We start from the raw sequence: 21,507 nt of genomic DNA, 5'->3' as shown, positions 1-21,507 counted from the left end.
GGGTGCCAAGGTTGTTTTGCTTCTCTTGGTCATTTTTTTCGGCTGAAATAAAGAATAAGGGACGTTTAACAACGCTGTGTGGAATACCATGAGCAAATATGCGATACCATGCTGTCAAAACAATGGTAACCCACAATAGAAACAAACTTCCGTGCAATATAACGGTAACCCACACTACGTACACGTGTTTCCGGATTATCTACTTCGTCTTTGGGCTATTTCATTATTCTAATTACATTATAATGTTCTCTGTTCCATATCGAATATTGTACACAACGTCTTGTTTCTTATTATACGTGCATTTATCCGATGGAATATCATTGAGACCTTCCAGACAAAGACTGCATACATTTTGCATTAGTATACTGTCATTCAACTTTTAAAAGTACCGTTTCTGTATCAGGAGACAACTCTGAATCCGACGAATTATAGCTTATTCCACTGCAGGTACTTAAGTCTTCCTGTATACAGTAAATAACACCTCCAAGGGTCGAACCGTCCTGCAACAGAGACGTCTTGTCGGCGGCCATCTTGCTTTGTGGCTTACCATTATCTTGACAGTAACATGTTGGGGTTACCATGATGAGCACCTCATTTTGCCACTAGATGTACTTTTCGACACAATGCTAATAGTTAATTGAATAGCCATCTGTTGCCGGATACTGTAGTTACTGTATCTCAAAAATTCGAATTTTGTGGGTTACCACTATCTTGCCCCAATGGACTGAAATGTTTCTTACAGTGATAGACAGTGGCGTATTTACGATTTTGTTTCGGGGGCTTTACTAACTTTCGGGGGGGATCTTTGTCTGAAAATGTGAAAATTCTGCAAGATATTTCATATACTTTACTATAGTAAGTAAGATTTCGGGGGAGGCTTAAGCCTGGAAGCCCCGCCCCCTAAATACGCCACTGATGATAGATATGATCCTTGTTGATTCATTGATAAATTAATAACTGAATGTCCCATAAGGTATTATGTATGTTGAATTATTGTTTATTCAATGTCATGAAATACTAAAGGTTATTAGTGATTCCTATCCTCCATTTGCAAATATATTGTTTTTTCATTTCACATTTTCCAATGTTCATAAGCACTTAAGTGTTAATATTTATACTTATTATATACAGACATAATATAAAAATAGGAGGGAAGAAAATGGAACAGGTGACTAGTTTTCGATACCTGGGCATTATTAGTAATGATATGAAATGTGAAAGTGAAATAAAAGTAAGGATAGGAATGGAGAAAGAAGCCTTTAGGAGGAAGAAAATACTAAGAAGATAGATGTGGGATCTTGAATAAAGAGTTGAGAAAAAGACTCATAAAATGCTTCGTGTGGAGTATTGTACTGTATGGGTAAGAAACATGGACATTACGCAAAAATGATGAAAAACTACTGGAAGTTTTCGACATGTGGATGTGGAGAAGAATGAAGAGAATTAACTGGATCGAGCGGAAAAGGAATGAAGGGTGTTAGAAATGGTAGGGAAGAAAAGAACAATTTTAGATATTATTAAGAAGAGGAAGAGAAACTGGTTGGGACATTGGCCAAGAAGGAACTGTATCATGAGGAACGTGCTAGAGGGTATGGTGGCAGGAAAGAGAGGGAGGGACTGAAGGAGGCTACAATTAATGGACGATATCAAAAAGAAGGAACTGTATCATGAGGGACATGCTAGAGAATATGGTGGAAGGAAAGAAAGGGTACAATTAATAGACGAGATCAAAACAGAAAAATCGTACGTGAAGATGAAGAGGTTAGTAAAGATCGTGGAGCATGGAGGCTTCTCGGCTGCGGCAAGTGACGTGCCAATAATGGCAGAATACCTGTGATGATGATGATTTATGTTTATAGGTTATTATTGTTATTATTTATTTATTTATTTTTGTTATAGATGTTATAAGCAGTTAATGTTATACAAAATTAGGAAGGTCTTCATAGTCTGGTTTCTCATTGGCAATGCTTGTTTCTTAGTCTTCTAGAAGCTGCTTCTTCTTCTTTCTTAGTTGTAAGTTTTCCTTGTTCTAAAGTTAAATCTGATTATTTATAATAGTACTTCTCGTTATTGTTTTAAAATTGATTTTCGATGTGATTAGTTATGATGAAATTGAATGAAAAAATATTTTTTTAAAAATACTGTAAAACACTAAAAACCACACACGCTGCATCCAAACAACCCTTTACACTATTGGTTAGCCTAACTTCCTGTTTCATTTGCAAGTTGTCATAAACGAAAGGAAACATAAGCTCGCTTTGTTTTCTTATATTATATACTGTAACAATTTTCTAGCCCTCTTAGGTTATTACTAAAACATACTCCCTACGGAGTTTTTCCATTTATTCCCTTTCCCTCATTTTTCATTATTGTTCACTTGTATTTTATAGTTCATTTTCTTCACTCTATATCGGGGAACGATGGACTAAAAATTTTTTCGTTTCATCTTGTTTCTATATTGGTGAACCCTGGGTTTTATTAACCTAGTTAATATAAGTGTTAGATAGTTCATTGGAATTGTAATACTGTAAATTATGGATGACTTATAATATCAAATATTACTTTCAGCAAAGTGGATACTTTCAAATATCTAGGATCAATATTAACAGACGAAAAATATATTCACAAAGAAATTAAATGTCGACTAAAAAGCAGGGAATTCGTGTTACTGTTCAGTTCAAAATTTTTTGTCATCACGAATTGTGTCAAGGAATTTGAAGCTTACAATATATAAAACGATAATCATGTCTGTTGTGATGTATGGTTGCGAAACATGGTCGCTTACTCTGAGAGAAGAACGTAGATTGAAAGTATTTGAGAACAAAATCCTGAGACGAATATTTGGACTCAAGAAGAATGAGAATGGAGAATGGAAGAAAGTTCATAATGAGGAACTGCATAATTTATACAGTGTACCAAACATTGTTAGGGTCATCAAGTCTAGGAGGCTCATGTGGGCAGATCATATAGCCAGAATGGAAGAAAGTAGGAACGCTTTAAAAGTCTTAACTGGAAATCCAATCGGGAAACGACCATTAGGAAGACTTAGGCGCAGATGGGAGGACAATATTAAGACGCAGAAATAGGATTACAAAGTAGAAATGGGATCCAGTTGGCTAAGGACAGAAGTCAATGGCGAGGTTTTGTGAAAGTGGCATTGAATCTACAGGTTCCATAGACCTTATAGCTAGTTAGTTAGTTAGATAGATAGATAGATAAATAGATTCTTTCCTGTAAGTGAGTTATTATCGAATTACTAGTTCCTAATGTTAGATTGTTCTTCTAGGTACGATATTCGGTATGGCCAATACACTTTCATCATGTGGAGGGTTTATCTCTTCCTTCATGGTCGGAGTTTTGACAAACAACAACGTAAGTTTACATATATTTGTTTCTTGTTGATTTTATCCATTAATTAAAAATTACTTTGATTGTTGTTACATGTTGTGTTTCAATGGTGACTGTTGAGAAAAAGTCACATCGCTTAAAAATTAAAATTTTATCGCTTTAAGCCGAGGGAAGCAAACTTACCTAATGTAGAGAACTTTATGTAAAGTTTCTTCCCTTCATTTGAAAACATCAGAGTTTAATTTTTACCCGATGTGCCACTCAAGAGGTGTCACTGATCTACTTGAAACATTTTATGTTTCGAAATCTTTTTCAGTCAATACTACTACTACTACTACTACTACTACCACTAATACTACTACTAATACTTTACTACTACTACTACTACTACTACTACTACTACTACTAATACTACTACTAACACTATACTATTACTACTATTACTACTATTACTATTACTACTATTACTACTATTAATATTACTACTACTACTACTACTACTACTACCACCACTACCACTAATACTACTACTACTACTACTACTACTACTACTACTACCACTAATACTGTACTATTATTACTATTACTATTAATACTATTATTACTAATTATACTATACTATTACTACTATTACTATTAATACTATTACTACTAATAATATTATTACTACTATTACTACTACTACTACTACTACTACAACTATTATTATTATTATTATTATTATTATTATTATTATTATTATTATTATTAATAATAATAATAATAATAATAATAATAATGTACAGAATGCATATAAGTGTTAGCTTAAGTAAGGACCTAAATATGATCATAGCTAACTCTTATTATTACCAATCTGTGTTACAGTTTCAGCAATGTATCAGTACCTTTATCAGAATATGTCTGATGAAGGCAAATGTATATGCGTATTACCGAAACTATAATACAAATTAATAATAATAAATGTTGCTTTGATCAGTTTTGATTTTTATTTAAGTTATACGAAGTTTTAAATTTAGAATGAGCGACGCTCAGATCAAATACTAGATTCTTCATAGACTAATGCAGAGTATTTCTGTACAGCATTTTGTTATGAAGTTTTATCCTGTAAAATTTGCAGAATTTAAAATAGAAATGTCTTTAAATTTCATATTATAAGTTAAACAGTTTTAATGATATTTTTCTTTTCTAAAATTAGTGTAGAATCTCAATTTATTTTGCCCATATTTGTTAGTATTAAGTGCTTAACACTTTAATAAGCACATTACGTCAGTCAGTTAAAGATGTTGAATGGCGTGCACCATTTTTCCTTTTTTTATTTCGTTTATTGATATTGAAAAATATTATGCTTTTCTTCTTTGAAATGAACAAATATTTTAATAATAGAAGTAACAACCACTAACCTCTTTATGTGGCTTTAGATTCCCCTTCTGGTGCTTACTTTATCCGTATTATTTCAGCAATCTTTCTGCTGCTATCCTTAGCCAGATATAAGTCACTATCCATTTCAGTTCTCAAAATTTCATTTTGCACTATTTTGTTGTGCATACAATGATAAGATCAAGAAATAATGATCATGTAAATGTAAATTCATTGCATTAGAATAATCTGTACTATAAAATTTAAAGTGACTATGTTTGTGACTCCTAATCTCTTGAACCACCCGACCGATCTCGCTCAGGTTTTTAACATAGATGAGATTTGAGTCTGGGATGACTTTTATTATTTTACTTTGAGGTGCAAGTTAGTGCGGAGGAGAGGGGAGAAAGAGGAGAGACATTTATAAATGATCGAAAATGACCGATATTAGTGTCGAATCTATAGTTTTCGGGGTCGCTGAGACGAACAGTGACACTTCCGATGCCGTTTAAATTCAAATTGAGTCCCGCATCTTAGGGGAAAGGAATAGATCAGGATCATAAAAAATGATCAAAATTACCAATATCAGTGTCGAATCCACAGTTTCGAGTGTCGCTGAGAAAAGAATATAATGTTGTTGATTTTAAATATATATATATAAAGAAAATAAGATTTAATCTCAATAGTTGAAATATATGTTGGGTTTATGGGTATAATTTGCATTTATAGTTATCATAACAGCAGATAGTCGTTTATTTAAATGTTGCTATGACAACCGAGAAGAAAATTATTATTAATGAAGTTAAGTGAAAAGGAATAAAAGGTAATAATCACACAAGGTGACTTGTCTTATTTAATGTAATTTAACCGTGTTGACATATTTAAAAATTACGCGAACTGTGGGCTGGAATGTAGCGTATGAGTAAATATAAATATTAACGTTACATACTGAACAAATTACAAAACCCTAATAAATGTTTTATAATTTTTGTTTTACAAAAATGGAAACAAAAATTTAAAAGGCTTAATCAAATTATTATTTTCACGTTTAAGGGCGATTAACGCGTATTTTAATTGCTTTCTCGTACCATTTTGTTTTGTTCAATTTTAAACTTACCTTCTGTCAGAATTTTTTAAGACTTGGAACATTAGATATTAATCGACTAGGTGCCCTGTTTGTTCTTGTGGGGTCATCCGTGTTTCCTTGTTTGTTCAGTGAGAAGACGGTTCTCTCAGAATCACAATAATAAAAAAAAAGCAAAGAAACAATTGCAGCACGTAATAAAATAACAATTTATGCGTGTAGAGAGCATGATGAAGTTCATGAAATAAAATAATTTACTCTTCACAAGTTTCACAATTCAATTAGCTCTTTACCTTTTACTATTTTTTTAAAGAACCTTCACCTAATTCCTTGCCAGAAATATTAACTATTGGTTTCTTAATACTTAACGAAATTATTTAACGATTTAATAATTAAGAGTGTTAAATGTCTCTGCTATTTCTGTTTTTCTTTTTCATTATTCTATATAGGGATGATATAAATCAATGTGATAAGACAGCAAAGATAGCGGATCAGAACAAAAATCCAATTTTATTCTTCTATTTTCTTTGATTTTACTGTTGTCCTCTTGAAGTCTGCTTAAAATTGTTTTACTTTGAGAAAATCCATTTCTATGTTACGTATGTTTAATATTTATAAATGAAACAAACCTAATTTAAGAAATATTTTTATACATAATAAAACAATCTTGAAAAGGAAGGGATATTTAGATACGTGTTTTTTTTCTTTTTAAGTAAGTAAATACCGTTTTGAAATTTGGTCGCTGCAGTGCTGTGTTTGGCATCCCGCGCATGCGCGCTGTGTATCTGTATCTGTTAGCAAGCCACATACGCCATTACGGAGACATTCGGGAGTGTTTATGTTTGCTTGTGAGTAATTGAAATGCCTCCGCTGATTGAGAATCCCGCCAACTGTGAAATATGCGCTGTGATTCGTTTCCTTATTGCTAAAGACGTGAAAATGTCTGAAATTCACCGCCAGATTAGTGAAATGTATGGAGAAAACTTTATAAGTGATGGAATTGTACAGAAATGGATTAGAGCCTTTAAAAATGGCCGCACGAATGTTCGCGATGACAAATGAAGAGGATGATTTTCTGTCATTATTGAAAGATTTGGTGCAGAAAGTTGAGGAAAACGTGAAAGAGAACAGACGCTTTGCGATTTCGTCATTATCTGCCCAGTGACTACCATATATTCTTGCCTTTGAAGAAGCATCTGGGTGATCAGCGCCATGACGCCAATAATGAAGTCTCAACGGTCGTGTTGTAGTGGTCGTCAAATCAGGCGCCAGATTTTTTCTTTGAGAATGATATTTAAGAAAATTTGTTGTAAGATGCGATAAGTGCCCCAATATTGGTGGAAACTGTGTAGGAAAATAGATAAGGTACAGGCTTCCATATAACAATAAAGTTGTTACGAGAAGTAAACTTTTTTTTTTTTTGAAAAGATTTCATAACGGTACTTACTTAAAAAACACGCCTCATAGATTCGAAGAATAAAACAATAAACTTTCATTATTGAAGTGTTCGTTAATTTCAAAGAAAACAGACAAATACTCCTCCATATAACTTAATGAATTAAAAACAAGTTTACCGTTACGTATTTCTTGTAAAAATTAAATTTCAAATCTTTTGCAGCAAAATTTCGCACAATGGAGGAAAGTATTCGGCATTCTGGTTGGAGTATATGGTGTAGGAGGCCTTACCTACCTGATATTTGGTACAGGAGAACTTCAGCCATGGAACACGCCGAAGAAATCGGATGACGAAGTAGCCAAAGATCAAGAAGAGGCAATGGAAATGATTTCTGAGAAAACTAAGACATAGCTTTCTTTAAAATCTTTGTTATTACAAATACGTGTGATATTGTTTCAACTGTATGGTATTTTTTCTTTTACATTTATACATGTATGTAAATAATGTAAAAGTGTTTTATATTGAGAAGATTATTTTTTTAAAAACAAACAGGGATTTTTTTGTGACTAAGTAGTCTTAAAGTTTATTTTTCTTCTTCTTCTTTTTTTTAACTTTACATTGTGAAACTTAACAGTGCTCATTGCTTCTTTGTGTATCCATAATCTTGTGAGTTCTGTAGCAAGGCTGTACTGTGTCATAATTTCAAAGTGAACTTAATAATTTATTGATCAAGAATAAGAATTATATTTGTTTCTACTCCTTAACGAAAAATATGATAGATTTTCTGCCTCCTGGGAACGTTCCGTGGATATTCCATGGACGTCAGGACATGAACAGGATGTTCATGGAACGTCCCAGGTGTCTCTTTGCTATTAGGGTAATACGTTTTAAGTTCAATTTTTTGTTTGAAAATGCATTCTGCCACACATTTTTAATTTCTGTTATAATAATTCGGTATATAAAAATTAACATATTATTACACGAAAACTCATTAACAGAAACTCATTTTTTTTGGGAGGGGGGGGGGGGTAATAATTCATAATAAGAAAGAATCTTAACTACACAATATAGATTAATTACTTTTCGGGTTCAAATAACCCAAATGTGAAAATAGAGGATCTCTTAAAACATTGTCTTTAATGTTTTCAATTATGGTACCACATTTTTCTAATTTTTAAACTTAATATTGGAATTTACGAGTGAAATATTTTAAATTGATAAACATTTATCCAAAATTTCACTTGAAACGTGGTTCAATCCTATTGTGAACTACTAAAAATTTCATTGCTAGTTGAAGTACCTAATGTGCTAAATTTGTTTTTGTATGCAGTGAACACCTTCAAAAATTTATAGTTTGAAATTTTTGCGTGATTTTTATTCTTTCGCCGAAAGTTTCTTTTCTTTTCTTTCTTTCTTTCTTTCTTTTTTTTTTTTTTTAATAAACTGAGAATGTCATATCGAAATTCATAAAGTGAAAATGTGTTACTGAATCGATGATCGAACCCGGGTCTCCTGTTTGACTTTCTATTGCCTTCCAGTTTGTTATTCAATCCGTCTTCAGACCAGCTGCATGTTTTTAATCTTGTAAGTATAGCGCTAAGCGATTTAGGTTACTTCGAATGTGTCGCCACTGACAACTGTTGTATTTGGGCACCCAGTGTTTGCTGAATGAACACTATGTAAGTGGGAGCCCCTTGTTTCCGGCGTGGATCTCATGGGGATCGGTTCCCACATTGAGATGCAAGTTCATGTCTTATATAGCCTCGGTGCTGAAAGAGACTCTAAATTCTTATTCAACCAATCCAATCAACCTCTATCAGTGATATGTGTATAAATGTGAAAAACAATTGACGATATTTTGAAATATCTCATTCATTCACAGTAGAGAAATATATACGTGCGGGGGCCGGTATCTTGGTTAAGTATTAGACACCAATTGAACTTCATTATATATATATATATACTTACAGTGTTATTTAAAGAATAGTACAGAATAATTTGGCTTAAAACTCATTCCTTTGGGTCTGGAATTTCTAACTGAAGTCCAATTTCCATGTAGCTTGTAGCAAATGATCAAGGAAGGATGGGAGATTTATGGGACTATATTTACTGGTTTAAATTCATGAGGGGTAATATCTACCATGCCTCAAGAAAAACAGAAAATATTCGCCAGTGTACCTTACAATTGGAATGAAGTTTTGAATCGAAATTGCATAAGACAAATTAAGTGTTAGTGAGAATACCCTTAAATCACATGTCGAATAGCTATAACCGGTTTCTTGCTACAAACGAAGGAGAGATTTCTTGGGCGACCTAAGGAGTCGATAATTGACATCTTCGACAACACCACCTGCGGGGTCTTGATGCATCCCTGTCTCACTCAGAAAACGAAAAACTCATGTTCCTCCAAAGAGTACACTATTCTCGCTGTGTCTTGATCATACACAGTAGTACAGAACTGTACAGCACAAGTCCCAATACAACGACCCAGTTTCCTGTTTCTTATTGACCTTGTCGAGGTCGCCATCTAATGAAGAAAATTCAAATATCCACACCGCACCGCACAGCACCTTATTTTAATTATAAAGTACACTGTCGAATATTTGCTGCTTTTCTTGAGGCGTGATCGATATTGCCCTTCATTAATTTAAACCAGTAAGCATAGTTCTATAAATCTCCCATCCTTCCTTGATCATTTACCACAAACCACATGAAAATCGGACCTCAGTTAGAAATACGGACCCAAAGGAAATCCGTGAGTTTTTAAGAACTCATCCTGTATTATCATTTGCCACAAACCACATGAAAATCGAACTTCAGTTAGAAATTCCAGACTCGAAGGAAATACATGTACATCCATAGGAAGAACTGTGTCGAAGAGTTGTTTGATTTGTATTTTAATGTATTTTTATACACGATTTACACATTTTGACGTTTATACGTAATATACAGAACTTTTACCAACCTTTTTCCTCAAACATCTACTCTTATGTGTAAATAACCTGGTTTTTAAGTGAAACTGATGTTTGATGTTTTAAAGATATCTGTCCAGGATTTAAACATTAAACAAGGAAACAAAAGGAAGCAAATTATATATCAATTATTGCAGTAGCTATATTCTTAATAGCCTGACACACTAAAAATAATACAAAATTTACCATTTTTCTCTTGCTTTTTTTTTCATAAGTGAAAGGAAATAATGAAATGCAACTTACCACAATCATAGATAATGTTATTCCACAACAGAAAATATGAACCTGAAGATTTTTTAATGTTGCCATCCATTGAAATTACAGTGTTGTCAGAATAACATTTCCCCCAAAATCTAAGTGAAAGTAGCGACTAGAGGAATGAATTCAACTGCATTTAATTACGCATCATGTTGTCTTGGAATTCTGTGAACTACTTTTTAAATAATAGTTGTATTTAATTTGTAATAAACAAAATAGTTCTAACACACAGTTATTAAAATTAAATAATAATGTTGTATAAAAAGTACACAGGATACACAGGATACCAAAACAACATAATACGTAATCAAAAAAGAAGCGTGATACATAATGTTGATTTCGTTCCTCTAGTCGCTGCCTTAACTTAGATTTTGGGGGAAATGTTATTCTGGCAACACTGTAATTTCTATGGGTGGCAACACTGAAAATTCTTCAGGTTCATATTTTCTGTTGTAAAATAACATTATGATTGTGGTAACTTGCATTTCATTATCTCCTTTCACTTATGAAAAACAAGCAAAAGAAAAATGGTAAATTTTGTATTATTTTAGTATATCAGGCGCTTGATCTGTATGAACAATACTTAGGTTATGACTATCATATAACCTATCAGATACTTAATTGAGGTATTTAGAACGTTCCACGGTTTATAATTTGTAAAATATAAAACTAATATAAAAAATGCAACCACTATATATTTTGTTAGTACTTTTACCGAACAATACATATCTCTTTATGCTTGTATGATTATCTCTTACAAATCGGTCATAAGATAACTAAATTTTGCTAACATTCAAATTGAAGGGTTGGATGCAAGAAGCAGGTAAGTCCACTTTTAGAAATTTTTACGGAGCTGCCTGTTTCTTGTTCTAACTTGACGATGAACATTATGTAGGTAATTCCTTTGCATTATAACATTGAATATAATCATTGAATCCACATGATTCTTGCCCAGAATGTAGAGTGATTTTTCCTACTGAAACGTGTGAAAATCTCAAATTGGCTAAAAAATGAATCTACCTGGTTCTTGCATCCAACCCTTGAATTAATATATGAGGGAAATAAAGACTTTTTGTATAATATATATATCTATATGCTATACTAATATATATACTTATATGCTTATATTTTCTTGGGCAGTAAATGTTTTGCATGAATCATTCTGATATAGCCTTTGAAAGTCTGACTGCTAAGTCAAATAAAATGACATAATTTAAGATTTAGAGAAAATTGCTTAATATGAAAGATCCTTCTCAACACGTTTATAACCTTCTTATTTGATTTTAACAATTACTAATAAATCTTCTGAAATAAAGAGAAAATTCAATTCAATTCAAATTTAACATGGTAAAGTTGAATCCAAATTAATTAATAGCACATCATAAAATCTAAACTTTCAATAAGCAGTAATTTTTCATTTAATGCAAGAATCAAGTAATTGGTTTCAAATAACATGCTAATAGGCAAAGGTAACATTAGCTAGCATGTATTTTACATTAATTTTCACACCGATATACTTGCATATCTGATTATCTTAGATCATTTACACTCTTTAAAGTTCTTTATTTTGGAAGTTTAAATTTAAACAAAAATTAAAATTATCTTTTCCACTATATTATTTATACAGTATTTAAAGAAAAAAATATATAGGGAAAAAACGAAAAATTATATGCACAGTGAAACAGAGAATTTTAAGTTCTGTTTAAATTTAAATTTCAGAAATATAGAACTTTAAAAAGAGTAAGTAATTAAAGATAATCAGATATAGAAGTATATCGGTGTGAAAATAAATATAAAATACATGTAGACCAGTGCTATCTTCGCGTACTAGCGTTTGAAACTTGTGCTTACCTTGACACCAGAAGTGATGTAATTACTTAAATCATCCATCAAGTGAAAAGTTACTGGATATCGAAATTTCAGCATTTATGATGTGTTATTAATTTACTTTCATTTAATTTTGTATTTCGAAATTTCAAATTTGAAGGGATTTGTTAGTACTTGTTGAACTCAAATTAAGTTACTTTTACATGTGAGAGCAAAAGATGTTCATTGTATCTTCTGTACGTAGTACTTTCTTTTGGACCCACCAGAAACAAATACTGGATGAAGTACGTCATGTTTGATCCAATCACTACGACACGTAGTAACTTAAATCTCAAACTGGCAAATTCTTGTATTTTATTATAATGTATTTGAAGTTAAAATATGAAATTACTCGTAACTACAGGTGATACTATAATTAGATGAAGTGATGAAAGTTAGTGTTCACGTCATTTTGTAATGTATAAAAACAAGTAAAATATCAATTTTTAGAGAGAGAAAAAACTATCAATGTTAAAATTTGGAATCGAAGTTTTAGGCAACAGTCTTCCAGGAGTTTAATTATACGTAACAACATTCCTCATACGTAACTGGAAAACAATTCTATAAGATTATAAATAAGTTCTTTCATTTTATTTCTTTTTTTTTCGTTATCAAGTAACAAGAAAAATATTGTTGGTTTTCCAATTTTCAACGATAAGATTGAATTTTATATGAAGTGATATATGTGTGCCATGTTGTGTTCTGTATTGTTGTGATTGTTTTGTATATTTAGATAAATATTAATAAAAAAAGTACTATATAAATGTTTGTATTATATTTTTAATAATCCAACATAGGTTATCGATTTCATGGTACAGTAGTTGATAATATAACAATAATTTTATTGATTTATTGAACACACACACAGTGAGGAGCCACAAGCGTACCCAAGGGAGATTACAACAGCAAAAGTAATACAAATAAAATGATACAGGTCACATAACCTAAGTATAGTGAGATGTACGAATATACAACCACCGCTGAAATATAATAGACAATGAGCAAGTTGAGAAACAAGAATTTTAGGAAAATCAAAAATAGATCCAAAGATTGCAATCTTGGCCAATAATTAGTTTTTGGATCAGGGGCTACAAAATTTTTGATCGGCCCCTAAATCTATCGTATTTTGCACGAAATAAGCACATCATGCTCAGTTAACTGATAGTTTGGATTTGGCTACACTGGATGTAGTTCTCTAGATCTAAAGCATACAAGATAATTTTTGATTGAAATATATTGGATATTTTCATCCAAAACGAAAAATTGTAAAACAATGCAGACAAAACGTGCTGGTGAATCAAAACATCATATATATTTTCACGTTTTAAAACATTACATGTAAGTAATAGACTACACGAATTACAAACATTCTTTTAATAAAATGAAACAATGAAATGTGCTAAAAATGCCAACTTTGGTTCATGACATTGCATCAAAGAATAAATAAAGTCAGTAATTAAAGAGTGCAATATGTAACCAAACAACTAAAAGAAATAAATACATTATCTGATAAGAAATAAAAAAAAAGTAGAGACTTCTTAGTTAATTGGTAAATTGTTTTCAAACAACATGAAATTTAACTTGGAAAAAATCCAGAACAGAATAAAAGGTCCTATTTGGTTGCAATGATGTGAACAGACTTTGGGGGAGATGGCTGAAATACAGTCAGCTCAAATGTAGAAGAGACTATGTAGATTCTATATTTCAAAAGTAAATTGTCCTAAAAAGATGGAACATAGTCAAAAAACATGAAATATTAATGTCAACGGAAAATCAATGAAAAAAAATTCCTCCACTTATCTCAAAAACCGAAAGAGCGAGATGGCTGAAATTCAGTCAGCTCAAATGTAGAAGAGACTATGTAGATTCTATATTTCAAAAGTAAATTGTCCTAAAATGATGAAACATAGTCGAAAAGCATGAAATATTAATGTCAACGGAAAAGCAATGAAAAACAAATAATTCCTCCACTTATCTCAAAAAACAAAACATTAAAGTGGCTGAAATTCAGTCAGCTCAAATGTAGACGAGACTATGTAGATTCTATATTTTAAAAGCAAAACGCCCTAAAATGGATGCAACACAGTCTAAAAGCATGAAACATTATCATTAATGTCAATGGAAAATCAATGAAAAAAAAATGAAGTTCACTTATCTCAAAAACTATAATAAGGAGATGGCTAATTGAAAGCTTATTGCAAAGACATAATGACATAATAAAGAGCTTAAAAATTATGTATAACACGTAAAGTAAATATGGATAGAACACTATCAAAAGTCAGTCAAGTTGTTTGAGTCAAGTCAATAATAATGATAAAGTATATGCATCTTATGCGAATTACCCAGGGCGCGCCACTCGGGAGTTACGTGCTTGAAATATCTCACATCTGGATTTAATATCTCCAGACTCGATTTAGCATGCAACGTGACTTTTGACTTGATCACGTGATACAGTCTGCCCTTTATGGCAAACCGAATAGGGCCTTTATTTTCTGTTGCTATGCAATTACAAATATATGATTTTGGAAAAATATTGGAACAAGAAATAAGAGTAAAATTCCTTATCAGGTTACATGGGATTCTTATAAATATAAATGGATCTAGGTAAAAACTGGCATGAAAAATACTAAGGAAGAACTTGAGATCAAAGAGGTGGAGCCTATTACTTGAGGGTAACAAATTCAAGTCTCGACATATATCTGCTAAACTCATATTATTATATTTCTTGAATTTCCATTGGAGCCAAGCGAGAAGGTTATTCTTAATTGGTTTAGCACAATGAATAAAGTATGTAAGTTCACAGTTCCAAATGATAATAGCTTATTCTAATTGCGATCGTGCATTACATATATACAAAGCTTTGCAGATGTATTTTTTTTTTAATTTCTGTATATCCGTTTCATTAATGTTAAATTTCTCTTTGATTAAGCTAATATAATCTGCAAATGTTTTGGGAACAATAATTTATAATCCAAAATAATTCCAAGATCATTTGCATTATTAAGAAATTAAATTTCTTGAGAATCTATTTTATAGTCGAATAAAGAAGGATTAGTTTTCTTCGAAAAAAAGTTATTCCCTGTGCTTCTCCAAAATTTAAGGGTAAAAGGATCGTCTAGACCAATTCTATTGATATTATTCTTCGAAGTTTGATTATCATAATTAGACGTAATAGAGTGAAAGATCTACATTGTCAGCATACAATAAGTATTTAATAGTTATTCCCTTTGATATACAGGATGCCCCAAAAGTACTGGTGAAAAATGAAACCACAGATTTCTGGCACCAAAACAAGCTAAAAAGTTGATATGACATATAGTCCGCAAGTGGACAGGGGTGGAGCTAGACAGCTTCGAATGTGGGCGGAAAGCAGCTTCACACCTGTGAGCGGAATAATGATAGGAGCTACGAAGAAGTTCAGAAAGACATAAAAATCATATCGTCTTGACCTGTTAAACGCATGTTACATAACTACGAAAGAGATTTTCCATATGTCATGTAGGGATTCATCGAATGTCTGCACGGCAGGGGTAAAGAAACGGTACAGTAAAGATGGAAACCAACAGGAAGAAGTTGTTACCCATGGCACGATTGCACGTACACGTACAATGGAAGTCAAAACAAAGACAACTGATCATGGTTGCTTAATCTCACGCGGCAAAGGAAAGTGGTATACCAGAGAGAAACTTGCAGAGAGAGAGAGAGGATATAAATAAGAACAAGTGTAACTAGTCATGTAATGTAATGAAATAACAGGCACAATGCACAACAACGTACTGTGCTCACAACGTAGTATCTAACATAGGGAAGCGCTACAAACTACTAGATAATACGAGCTAATAATAAACCTACCTACACAAGATGTTCAAAATTCTGTCCTCCCACATCTATGCAACGTGCAAATTGTCACTACAGTGCATTTCGAATGCGTTCCATCACTCCCGGTGAGTTGTGTATCACTGTTTACACGCATCTTCAATGTGGTTTTGTAAGTCGACCAGTGTGTTAATGAGATGGCTATAAAAAAACGTTTTTGGGGTGTTCCCAGAACACAAAAGTCAAGAAGATTCAAATCCGGTGATCTGGGAGGTCAAACTTCAGGGCCACCATGATCTATCATTTGCTGGCCGTAGCGACGCTTAAGATACCATCTGACAGGTACAGCAAAGTGAGCTGGTGCTTCACCATGCTCCATCATGCTGGTCCTCCATCACGACGTATGGAGAATCCGTTACACATATATGTCAAATATTTGAACACTTCCCTAAGAGCACAAGATGTGCTAGGCATGTGACATTTAGGTGTCCCAGCTACTTTTTAGGTACCCGACACTTGACACATATGATATTCATGTGCTAAGTATGTACTTCAGCTACCTACAGTTTAGGTACTTGTTACACCTAATTAATATTTGCAACTATGTACCACAAATATAGCATTTATATACCTGGGTCAGTTTCGCACTCTGACAATCATTTTTTTTAATGTCGTCACTTGGTACATATATCTGTCATGTTCTAGGTACGTCCTTTAGGTACATACTGTTCCAGATACGCTAACAGCACTAGATGTGCTAGGCATGCACCATTTAGGTGTTCTAAATTCATCTCTCACATTTGGTGCATTTGTTGCTTCTTTTTCTAAGCGATTGTGTACTAGAAGCAACAAACGCAACAACTTTTATTAGATAGCAACTATCGCCGAACATTTGAAAGTGAATATGGAAGAAAGTAAATAGACACTCGTCATTTTGTTATAAAATTACATGGTGAGTAGATTTTATGTGATTCGAAATGGTTATCGTCGAATATATGCTGTTAAAGGAACACTCTGATTTGCCAAATTCAGAAGACCTCAATAATTTATCCCTATACAAGCGACGTTCTCTTCACCGCCTCCGCGGCCAAGTCAGAAGTGCAGGCGACTAATTATTCAAAGGTTGGTGGGTCGCGCTCACCCTGGGGTACATTTTTTACTTGTTTAGTGTTTTTTAGACTCACCTTAATGTAAACACATTGCACATATAGGCGATTTAACATATTTTGGGGGAGTAATTTTGTGGTTCATTGACGCTTACAGTATGAGGAACATACCTATAATTTACTAGACACGTTTCCCAGGTACATGTCAGGCATGTACCTAGGGGCGAACATAGACTGTGACTATCACTTGCCATCCATGCGATTTCTCTCAGAGGTACATAAGGCACATACTGAACACATTCCCATGTACCTGAGGGAACATGATAGGCATATGCCTGCTATGTAATTGTACTGTTATGGTTATGTTTAACTGGTGAAGCCAATATGATTATTATGCATTTCTGACCCGCCTTTCTAGCTCCTATCATTATCCCAGTAGGCGAGTGTGAAGTCCCTTCCCCCCACATTCGAAGCTACTAGCTCCGCCCCTGTGCACTTCCGGACTATATATCATATAAACTTGATTGTTTTGGTGCCAGGAATCCGTGGTTTCACTTTTTGAGATTACTTTTGGAACATCCTCTATTATCTATGTGCAATAGAAACCACAAAAGACCCAAATTGGAGCCCTGAGGCACTCCAGAACTAATATCAAAAGCAGAAGAAAAACTGACTTTATTATTATTATTATTATTATTATTATTATTATTATTATTATTATTATTATTATTATTATTATTATTATTATTATTACTTGGTGCCTCGAATTCTTTAGTTTAACGTCCCACATTTATATCATACTTGTAGCTTGTAGATTAAGAATGTGGAAAATACTGAACGAAATTAAAGTTGTTAAATATAGTGACACGAAGAAAGTGTGAGGAAATGGGAGAACTTCGTGAAAACCTACATATACGGTATTATCCACTAGAAACTTACATGGGCTGGAATTGTGCAAGGGACTTCTGCACCATGCGTGAGCTTTCATACAGTATTAGATTTCCTTTCCTCTAGTATCCGAAAATTAGACAATTTACACTTGAACCCTTTTTACTACAATTGAACACTTTAACTCGAAGTCTGCTACATTAGTTATTTTATAAATTACAGTATCTGAATTTGTGTACTTTCATTGTCAATGAACAATAACAAAAAAAAAAAAAAAAAATGAATAAAACCAGTGTGCAATGCTTTATTTTACGTGTAGTTCAGTTGTGACTCGTGAATTTCATGAGAGTATGAGGTAAGTAAAAGAAGCTGTTTATTTTTGACAAACAGTACATAAGTGTTAAAAAAAGGAAGAAATTTAAGAAGAAAAGGGAACGAAAACCAAAAGAAATATGTACCAGGTAATAGAGACCTGCACGGGCCGAATGTTTCGGCCCGAGCCCAATCCAGCCCAAATGTACCTAGGCCCGGTCCAGCCCAGGCCCGAAAAGTTTTGGAAATTTTCGGCCCCAGCCCGGCCCGGCCCGATAACTTTTTCAAAATTCTTGGCCCAAGCTCGGCCCGGGCCCGATAAATTTTAAAAGTTTCATTTTGTAACATTTTTCACAGACACACTTCTTCAACGTTTGTTTTTATTCTAATTATCGTTTAACGAAAGTCAATAATTATTAAAGAATTGCAATTAATCGGCTCCAGCCCGGCTCCACCTGAAGATAAATCATTGTCAGCCCGCCCAAGCCCGGCCCGACCTAAAGAAATAACAGAGTTGGCCCGCCCAAACCCGGCCTGCGGGCCGGGCCGGGCTTCGGCCCTCGGGCCGATCCCGGCCCGTGCAGGTCTCTACCAGGTAACTAACCGAAGTAAAGCCTTGCTTAAACGTTTCGTGGTTGTGCCGCTTTGAAACATATATATAATAAGAACAAATGAATTATTACGGGAAAATTGAAGCAATAAGAAAGTGTCGAAAATTAACATTTATCTCTGGCCCTTCGCAGAACATATATAGAATATAGATATTATAATGTGTACTCAATTTGACCAGGGTCATCTTCACCGTCAGATCTGGAAAGCTCTTTTCGCTGCTATATGTAACTTAAAATTAATTTCACTACTTTACCACTAGTATTATATTTCCACTAGTACCACTAGTAGAAACACATATAATAGATTTTTTAGATTAGGAGTGACTCTTGAATTTCAAGACATATACAAGGTGCAACTTGTTTATATTGGGCACCATGGATTTATTGAAAAGTGACCAACTTAGACAGGCGAATAATAATTTACAGAAACTTTCTTTAAGTGTATTTTCAAATATTATAAATTGTAACATAAGCATTTTTAATGTAATAACTACTTATTACATACGTATGAATTTGTTTATTGTAAATATATATATATATATATATATATATATATATATATATATATATATATATATATATATATATATATATATATATATATATATATCAGAGCACCCTCGTGGCAGATTACCGTACCTAGCTTTGGCGCAAGAGATACGAATTCGATTCTTGGTTAAGGGGAAGGGCTCAGTGGTAGAGGAGACCCTGGTTCCATCTCCGACCCAGTAAGTCAGTAGTGGACAACATCGTGCATGTGAGTTTTCTTGGGATACTTCCGTTTCCTCCCACTTTCTTATTCCACCAATTATTCCATCATCATTCACTTGTTTTAATCATAGTCTCCCTTAGCCTAAAGAACATAATAGTGGGACGTTAAACTCAAAGAATTTTCATTTTTTGTATTCCTGGTGCGAGCTTATCTAGTTCTGATCCCAAGTTAGAACTGTAAGCCCACGTCTCATATAGTCTCAATTCTGAAAGAGATATTGAGCTCCGAACAAATCTAGTAATACACAGTATTGTTTGACTAATTGTGGCATAATTGGGACGTCAGTAACTAGGCTATTCGTCCCGTCACAAATTCATACTACATAACATTACATGTGAATTATATCTATCTGAGTTGTTCTTCGCACTTTATTAATATTACTAGTATTGTTATTATTTTCATTCTAATTACCCACAAAACACTATTTAATTACCCACAACACAGCACATTCTTTATTTTCTCCCTTCTACATATAACAAGAAATATAGATAAAATGTACAGTTCCAGTCAGTGCCATGCCGGGAGGGGGAGAGCAGTGTGACTAACCGCCGGGAGGGGGCGAACTAGGGCGGCCAAAAATTCAGGAGGGGAAAAGAAAACAAAAGGAACGAAAAAAGAGAGAGGAAAAATTACTTGGAATATTTTAGATAAACAACAATATTTTTGAATCTAATATTTAATTTGACCAGAGTCAGATTTATACTTTTTGCGTCCTTTGACACTTACTGAAAGCGCCCCACCCGTCTATTTACATCCGAATCACTGGGAGAGGGGTGTCATACGTGCGGGGGCGTCGTCGTATGCTCTTGCCCCGGGCGCTGATTTTCCACGCACGACACTGGTTCCAGTAATAATACGGAACATCCATACCATCTTAGCCCTACCGGCCCTTAGCTCTGTGTTCACAAACAGATTTATTTATTATAGGGCCTTTAACTTCGACCACCAAGCACTCGGAGGTAGTTGTTGTTTTCTTCTTTCTTTCTTTTTATCTGGAACATAAATCCGATCGTTATTTGTTATAAATGTATTGCATGTTTTCCAGGAAGAAAAGACCTTGAATAAGTCACAAAAACAAATGACACCCATAGCTGAATAATTTCGTGTGAACTAAAGTATAAATTCTTCATTGTAGCTTTGGATAATTCAAGATTACTAATAAAACTCCAACTGACCATAGCAGTATATATATTTTAAGATTATATATTTGTGTTACAGTTTCGGCTATGTAACATAGCCTTCCTCAGACACATCATGAGAGAAATATCCAATTTTGACAGCTTATATACAATCTGGATGCAAGACACGCCCACTTTCTCTCTACAAAACGTAAACTTTTAATTGGCTCTAAAAAGTAAATATTTAATTACTGTACACGTAAACTTTAATTTGCTCAAAAAGTAAATTTTATAATTACTGTGGTTACTTTCTCTTTTTGCGCACCTGTTATAAAACTCTCAATTAGGTGTTTGTCACTTACACTTTCTATTCGCTATTGCCCATCTGCTGTTCTTCTTAATACTCCTGCTCCAACAGCTCGTGTTGACCCTTTTAATTCTTTCTTTCTATTTTGTCTATCATCTTTTCCCATAATTCATGTATTACAAGTCCACTAGACCAATTCATCAACTTCTCCTTCCCGTATTTCTTAATCCACTGGGCTTCTATCCACTTTCTTATCACACTCCTTTTCTCCCTTTCTAATCCTTTTATTCCTTCCCA

The 21,507-nt window shown here is 33.4% G+C and overlaps 1 protein-coding gene across 1 annotated transcript in view; it reads left to right on the top strand.

Annotated features, from left to right (window-relative positions):
- LOC145663109 (sialin-like) overlaps positions 1-12,021 on the top strand; it is a 154,460-nt gene extending 142,439 nt beyond the window's left edge. The window contains exons 10-11 of the mRNA XM_081729383.1: positions 3,287-3,372; positions 7,407-12,021. Of these exons, the coding sequence (XP_081585509.1) occupies positions 3,287-3,372; positions 7,407-7,595 (275 nt within the window). The 3' untranslated portion in view covers positions 7,596-12,021. The remainder of the gene's footprint in view (positions 1-3,286; positions 3,373-7,406) is intronic.
- Positions 12,022-21,507: the final 9,486 nt, after the last annotated feature.

The sequence above is a fragment of the Thermobia domestica genome, chromosome 10 (assembly GCF_964235325.1).
Source record: "Thermobia domestica chromosome 10, izTheDome1.hap1.1, whole genome shotgun sequence".
Classification (NCBI taxonomy): Eukaryota; Metazoa; Arthropoda; class Insecta; order Zygentoma; family Lepismatidae; genus Thermobia; species Thermobia domestica.
Note: the sequence above shows the minus strand (reverse complement) of the source record. Positions and strands in the feature narration are given on the sequence as shown.